Source organism: Hipposideros armiger, unplaced genomic scaffold, assembly GCF_001890085.2.
Source record: "Hipposideros armiger isolate ML-2016 unplaced genomic scaffold, ASM189008v1 scaffold_1655, whole genome shotgun sequence".
Taxonomy (NCBI): Eukaryota; Metazoa; Chordata; class Mammalia; order Chiroptera; family Hipposideridae; genus Hipposideros; species Hipposideros armiger.
In genome coordinates this window covers 131,682-139,327 of record NW_017733005.1, presented here as the reverse complement: position 1 = coordinate 139,327, position 7,646 = coordinate 131,682, and the positions used below count along the sequence as shown (strand labels likewise).

The following is a 7,646-nucleotide window of genomic DNA, read 5'->3' as shown; positions in this document are numbered from 1 at the left end:
CATCAAAACAGGCTGAGCAACAGCAGCCAGTAAGAGAGGAGGGAACCCAGGAGCATGTGCCCTAGTAGAACAGAGAGGGAAGGATTTCAAGAGAGAGAGAGGGGAAGGTTGTGCCTAAAGCTGCTGAGATGTTAAGGTCCAGGCTGAGAACTGACCAATGAATTTGGCAGGAGAGGTGGGGAAGACTAGTTCAGTGCAGTGTCATGTATAAAAGCTTAATAAGAGTATATTAAAGAGAACTGGAAGAAGTAAGGAGATCACTCTTTAAAGGGTCTTTTTGGAAAGAGCAGAGAAAATGGGGAGGTAGCAGTGGGAGAATATCGAGTCTAAAGAGAATTATTTTTTAAGATGGGAGGTATTATAGCAGGTTTTTATGTTGTTAGGAATGATGCAATAGAAGAGGAAGCGTTGATGATGCACAAGAGAAGCAGGAATTCTAAGGGCAAAATCCCTGACTAGGCAGGAGGGGCTGGGGTTCAGTGCCAGAGGGGACATTGAGAGGAGCAGGGACAGCTCAGCCACTGCGTGGGAGGGAAGGCAGATGCAGGTTGTCTGGGAGACGGAAGATAAGGCAGCTCTGGTGTGAGTGCTTCTATTTTTTTTCAGTGAAATCAGAAGACAGGTCATCAACTGAGAGTGAGAAGTGGGAGGGGAAGTTGGCTGTTTGAGGGAAGCTGTGAGGTAGTCAGCCTGGGGTGACTTGAACAGGAACATACAATGGGATTTCCAGCAAGTCACAGACACCCCTGTACGTACAATTCTACTGGGAGATTTGGGGTGAATGGAAATGAAGGGAGGGTGAAGGTCACAGAGTGAGGGGGTCCATATACTACCTTGCACACATTTGGATAAATCCCTCAAGTTAAAGATGTAATGGGACTTGGCTGGTGTTGGCAGAAGATCAACACTCATTCTGTTATAAATCTCAACTGAAGCCTCGACGATGTTGGATGTAGTTCGCTTGACAGCTGGTGGGAAGTCATTCAGGAAGCCATTTAAGATGGCCTAGAACCAGAAACATAGTAGGAGAGTTAGAATTTTTTTCCACCAAAAATTTATTTTTCAAGTGTTCCAGATTTGATACTTTTTCCAATAATAACTAGGAAGCTGAAATCCAATGCAAGGATATCTGGGCGTTAAACTCTTCCATTAATTTAAGACTATGTTCCCAAGAGTGGGTTCACGCCTATCTTCTGTGATGTCTGGTGACGCCTGGGCAGCATTCACATCTGAGCAGTAAACTTACCATGAACTTACTCTCAAGTAATTTAGACTGCTGTTCGCTGTGGGTCCAGAGGACCTGCATGGAGTGCCCAGACGCATCTGGAAATGAACTGAAGTCCTCTTTCATTTTTATGAGTGAATGACCAACAATTCTATAGACGTTCTTCTTCATGTATATTTAAAGTGCAACTTACTCATAACTACAGACTCCCTCCCCTGCAGCTTCCCCATCTCAGTACACGGCCCTACCCTCTGCTCGGATCCGGAACTTGCAAGTGTCTTTTGACACCTTCCATGCTCTGTCCCCACAATCAATTTTGAATACATTTCTTGAATCAGTTTCCCCTGACATTACCCCATTCAACTCTTTTTCATCTGAGCTTCTTCACTCCCTCCTTCCACTGGCCTCTCCATTTCCACTCGTCTCCATTCTGTTACCTCCAATCATGCATTCAGGCGCGGCACCCTTCTGTCAGTCCATGCTCTGCCCCCACCCAGCCTCCTCACCTCACTCCCCCTGCATTGCGCACTGTATCTCAGCCACACTGGCCTTACCGCCATGCTGTCTCCTCCATCAGGGTCTCTGCTCATGTCCCCTTCCTAGTCCCCACCCCCACATGGCTGTCTGCTTGGGAGGAATTTTCTCCTTCATGTTTCAGGTTACATGCCGTCTCTTCAGAGAGGCCTTCCCTGACCACCCTATTTAAAATAAGTCCTCTCATTAGTCTCTTATGGCTCACTGATCTCCTCATATGTAACTTGCCACAATCTGAAAGTACGTATTTATGAGTTAGCCCCTATTCCCCGTTGCTTGGTAAATCATTATTGATTTTGAAGTGGATAAATTTCCCATCATCAGGCAAGTTACTTGAGACACCCCTCACCACTGATCACATCACAAAGTGTGTCAAGGTAGCATGGCTGGGAATCACTCATTTCAAACTTCAAAATATACACATGAAGGTTCTCAGCAAAAAGGTGGGACTTAAAAAAGTCTTCTAATACTGGTGTTGGTTCTCCCATTACCCGCTTCATGTCTTGCTCTACACTTGGGGATCAATTATAGGAGATCAGCTCCCATCTTTTCATTCTAAAGAACTCGCCAAAGTTTTTCATAATGCGGTAGTTCTTACGTATCATTTTGGCATTAGCTCTGAAACAACTTTTTGGAACAACTTGAAATTTATTAAAACTAATTTCCCATGGATGTAAGCTCCTTCGATAGGACAATACTTTCCACAGGCTGGCTCTGCTCCTTTCTCTCCTCTGAGGGCACCCATCGGCAGGAGAGGCCAGTGCTGTAAATGCAGAGAGGCTCCCCCATCCCCACATCACACCCCTCTTTGGCTGCTAGGTGATCACCTCCCAAGTCAGCTTCTCCAGACCAATTACCTAACTGTCTCATTCTAGCTGGACACCCATTCCTACCTCTGTGACCGCATTCACCCACATATCTCCCACCGCCCAGAACCTGCTCCTCCCTGTCCATTCCATCTCCCAGAACTCAGCTCACCATCTGTCTTCTCTAAGCAGTCTTTGCTGCCTGGTTATGGCACGCATGACGCTTCATGTCCTTTTATCATTCGATTCAAATAATGCCTTACATTTATTAAACACTTTTGCTGACACTTATAGGGCAGGCATGGTTTTCCTCCCCATTTAAAGGATGAGGAAGTGGCCCTTAGCGAAGTTTGTACAGGTGGGAGAAATATGGACATTTGTTTCTATGGGAGGAGGTGGTGGCCGCAGAAGTGATGAAGTCTGAGTTGTGTTGAGCTTGAGCTTGTGGGGGAACACCAGGGGTTGCGTTTGGTGGGCATGTGGACACACAGGCCTGGTGGTCAGGCAGCAGATGGGCAAGGAGGTAGGGGCTGGGCAGTGGGTGATATATGCTGAGAGCTGCTCAGAGTACAATGCGGCAAGCTCCCGGGGTACAGCCGTCCTTAAAGGTGGGGGCTGTGTTTTGACAGTCTTTCTGCATTTCTAAAACTATCTCCGAGACCATAAACACAGAAGGCAGTGATGCAAATGTCTATCAGCTTCCTCCCAGATGCCCTATGGTTTACCTGGTTTCTGCTCAGGACAGGTAAAGATGGGCTCTCTAGAAACACAACAGACTGTTTTGATTGTGGGAGTCTTGGAACAAATATATTTTCCCTCTTGCCTAAATTTAAACCCACACTCACCTGAAAAATCTGTTTTAGACTGTGCTCTGAGGGCATCGGGAGACACAGCATGCTGAAGTGTCGGATGAAGCGGGGAGTCACGGGGTTGCGGCCACCGCCTGGAGGTGCGCACGCTGATACAATCGTTACATCCTGTCCGGGGAGAAATCCACTCGGGTCACCCAGCAAAGAAAGATGAGGTCTGTCCATGCCAATGGCAGGGCTCAGAACCAGCAGTTTTTGAGGACCTACCCTTTGCCAGCATTGCATTACATTATCCTGCATATTATCTGATTTAATCCTCACACCAACCCCAGAAGATCACTCCTGTTACCCACCCCCCACTTTGTAGATGAAAAAAATCAAGGCCCCGGATATTTAAGTTATTCAAGGTCACTCAGCTAACTCATCTGCCTTATATGAGGTGCAATAAAAAACTACAGTGAATATCTAAATAAAAAAATTTATTATAGTAAAAAACACATTGCCGCCATTAATCCCCCTCAAAATACTCCCCCTCACTTTGAACACACTTATCCCATCATTCTTGCCACTTTCTGAAGCAGCTCTGGAAGTCCTCTTTCATGAGTGTCTTTAGTTGTGCTGTTGTGGCTGCCTCAATGTCCTAAATTGGTTCAAAACATTTACCTTTCATGGTCATTTTTACTTTAGGGATGAGCCAGAAGTTGCACAGTGCCAGATCCGGTGAATAAAGTGGATAAGGACACACTGTAATGTTTTTATTTGACAGAAATTGCCTTACCAGAAGTGATGTGTGACAGAGCATTGTCATGATGGTGGATGAAGTAATGACACTCCCAGAACTGCTTCAGAAAATGGCAAGAACAATGGGATAAGTGTGTTTGAAGCGAGTGGGAGTATTTTGAGAGAGATTAATGACAACGTGTCTTTTACTGTAATATATTTTTTAAATTTAAACATTCACCATATTTTGCGATCATACCTCATATAAGTACTCCTACATAAAAATTTAATCTTAAAAAATTGTAAGAATTTGTAATCAAGTTAAAATACATCCATTCAACAAATGCTAATTGATTCTTATTATTTGTGGTAGTTGTGTTCTATAAAGTTGCCAGGAACACTGAATTAACACACACTGAACCATTGCTCTCAGGGGAAAATACAAGGTTAGGTTCTAGTGAGCCTCTCATAACATTTTCATCAACTGATCAACATATGACATTGCAGTTGCCTCTGGTCTTGCCTCCTCTCTAGTCTCCCCCCACCCTCCTCGCACCAACGGGATCTTTCCATAACATTTTCTTCAGAGGCTCCCCATCACTGAGGGGATAACTAAATCCACATCACTGGTACCATGGCCCCTGGGCTGACCTCTGCATCTCCTGCTGCTTTGGTGCTCACCTGAGCTGTTCCACATTCCCTGCCTCTGAGATGCACAATGCTCTTGCCTTGCGTTACCATGCTCTGCCCACAAAACCCTGTTCCAACCTCACCTTCTCTGGGAGGGTTTCTCTCATCCTCGACCCAGCCCCCACTCTGCCTCCTTCCTGTCCATTCATCACCCTGCCTTATAAATACATGTCCATCTACCCTCCAAAGCTGAGCCCCCTGGGAGGTGGGGGCTGTCTTACTTGTCCATTAACCTCCTGAATCAAACAGAACAAGACCTCAATATTGACTGATGAATTACACATAAGAAACACTGAAGCCATAAGTTATGGGCTAAATTGTGTCTCTCTCTCCCTCCCCATGGCCAATGATATGTTGAAGCCCTAGTTCTCAGCAATCTCAGAATGTGACTGTATTTGGAGACAGGGTTCTTTAAAGAGGTAACTGAGTTAAAATGAGGTCATTAGGGTGGGCCCAATATTACTGATGTCCTTATAAGAAGAGAAGTTTGGAACACAGAAGGGTACAGAGGAAAGAGCATGAGAAGACACAGGGAGAAGACTGCTATCTGTAGGCCAGAGAGAGGCCTCAGAGTAAACTGACCCCGCTGACATCTTGATCTCAAACTTCCAGCCCCCGTAATTGTGAGAAAATTAATTTCTGTTGTTTGAGCGACTTTGTTATGGCAACCCTAGCACACTTACACACATGTCCTTGCTGTTTAAATGTAAACATGCAAAGTAATTTAAAGCCTAAAATAACCTGTATGTCTTTCCAAAAAAGTTTGTTTCTGTCATAAAATCCACCAAAATCTTGATACTGCCGAAGTAATTCAATCGGAGGCTGAGAGCCATAGTGATCCAGTCTGGGCATGTTTAAATCGTCAACAAAAATCACAACATGTTTGTTTCCTGGTGCTCCTGGGAGAAGAAAGTGAATTTAATTGAAGAATTATGATTTGCCTTTAGAAAATGTAAAAGAAATTTTAGGTAAGGCTTTTGACTCAACGAATACCACCCTGTAGGTCATAATGAGCTCAGTTCTTCTCTCAGGGATGAAGAGAGTCCCAGCAGAGTCCTGCCTCGTGGAGGAAAGACCCCTCTCTGGCCCCATCAGGCCCCTGCAGGGAGATCTGGACCTGGCCGGATGTCCACATTGTCAGAGGGTCCCCCACCACCATTCTCAGAGGTGCATGATGGTGCCAGCTCTCTAGTTAGGCACTGACCTTCCTCCATCCCAGCCTCCGCTACTGCCCTCACCAACTGTGTGGCCTGGGCATGGGGTAAGGAAAGTCATTTTTTTTTTTCACAGTAGGAAGCAGAACTCCAAAGCTTCCTTACCTAAACGCCATCTCACCACCCTCTACAGGGAAAACAGGGCTGGATATTCAAAAGCATCCTGATAACATCAAAGGGAAACCCAGTGCAGTGGAGCTGGACGATGCCATATTTAGCTTAAAGAAAATCAATATACACACAGAAAAAAAAACAAAGAATGAGGGATAACAGAGAAAAGAGAACAACTTAAGCAGAGGAGGTGACTCTATCTAGCCCTTGACAGTTCCAAGGTAACTGAGGCAAACTCAGTGCTCCATTCCACCCTCCGGTCCCTGGAACCCAAGAAGCAGGATGGGGGTGGGGAAGGATATAAAATAATTATTCATAAAGATTTGGGGTCCCTGTAAGGAAAGACTGGCATCCATTGTCCTTTGCCTACCTGAGCAGGGAAAAAGGAGCAGAAAGGGGCGATGAAGCTGCTGGTATCGCCCATTAGACGACGGACAATGTGGAAGGCAGCTGAGCCTGAGCTCTGGGTAGTGCTACACCCAGGAGGGCTGTGAGCTGGGCGAGTGGACCTCAGCTGCAAGAGGCTGCAGGAGGTGCCACTGCAGGTGGGACTGAGGGAGTTGAGACCCTGATTCCCCATATTAGGGAACCTTGCAGTGGGGAGGCCAATGCTTGACCTGTGCACAGCTCTCTTGGGAGTCCCTCAGAGAGCCCGCTCCTGGGAGCCTGCCATCCAGAGAGCGTGGACAGTCATTCAGCACCAGCCAGAGAAGCAGGGACAATCCACACAGAAGCCCATCTAAGCACCAGGCAAGGAGAACACATTTGTCTTTTTCTTCTCCTCCCACCCCAACACACCAGAGCCTCCTGGAGGGAAGGTGGGAAGGATAAGAGCACCCATGCCCTCTCCACCTCCAGTGCCTCGGGCCGCCACAAACATGGCTTATGACAGAGAGGTGGAAGAGCTTTATAGTGGGTTTGAGATTGAAGCTTTACATTGAACCAGCCTCAAAACAACTGAAAGCGACCAGAAAGTTATGCTATTTATCTAAGCAGTTAATAAGGAGGGGTGAGGAAGGTCCAACAAAGCCTGGATGAGCGCTCTGACTGAAGAAGAAAACAAAACAATTTCATGCTTATTTCCTACTGAGTTCAGGTAACTCAGTGCACCAGATAGAAAGAGGTGGTTTTGTTGTATTAAATAAAGGGAAACTAATGCAGCTCTGAAAATAGAGCATGAGTGGGGAGGGGGAGAGTCGTGGAGAGGCAGAGATTGAAGATGTGAGTTGAAGGTGATGATAGAAATAACTTGCTTGCTGACAGTAAGATATCTAATCTATATACTGGGATGCCAAAAAATGCATACACAGGACTTGTAGTCATCTTTTGTTATCAGCATATATTGAGTATTACAATTTTAATGCAGTTTTTTCCTTTCTTAAAATGTGTATACATTTTTTTTGGCACCCTCTGTATATAGCACAGGAAAGAATATCATTACCTGAATCACCTTTACAATTAAGCAAAGAAAACATCCAATTGTATTTTTATTACATGCACTGTTTTTGTGACTTATTAATTTAATAATTTGTGTGAG

The 7,646-nt window shown here is 45.4% G+C and overlaps 1 protein-coding gene across 1 annotated transcript in view; it reads right to left on the bottom strand.

Moving 5' to 3' along the window:
• Nucleotides 1–833: 833 nt before the first annotated feature.
• Nucleotides 834–7,646, bottom strand: part of LOC109377946 (dynein heavy chain 6, axonemal-like) — a gene marked incomplete at both ends in the record, with an annotated part of 133,172 nt that continues 126,359 nt past the window's right edge. The window contains 3 exons of the mRNA XM_019634425.1: nt 834–1,005; nt 3,411–3,542; nt 5,526–5,683. Of these exons, the coding sequence (XP_019489970.1) occupies nt 834–1,005; nt 3,411–3,542; nt 5,526–5,683 (462 nt within the window). The remainder of the gene's footprint in view (nt 1,006–3,410; nt 3,543–5,525; nt 5,684–7,646) is intronic.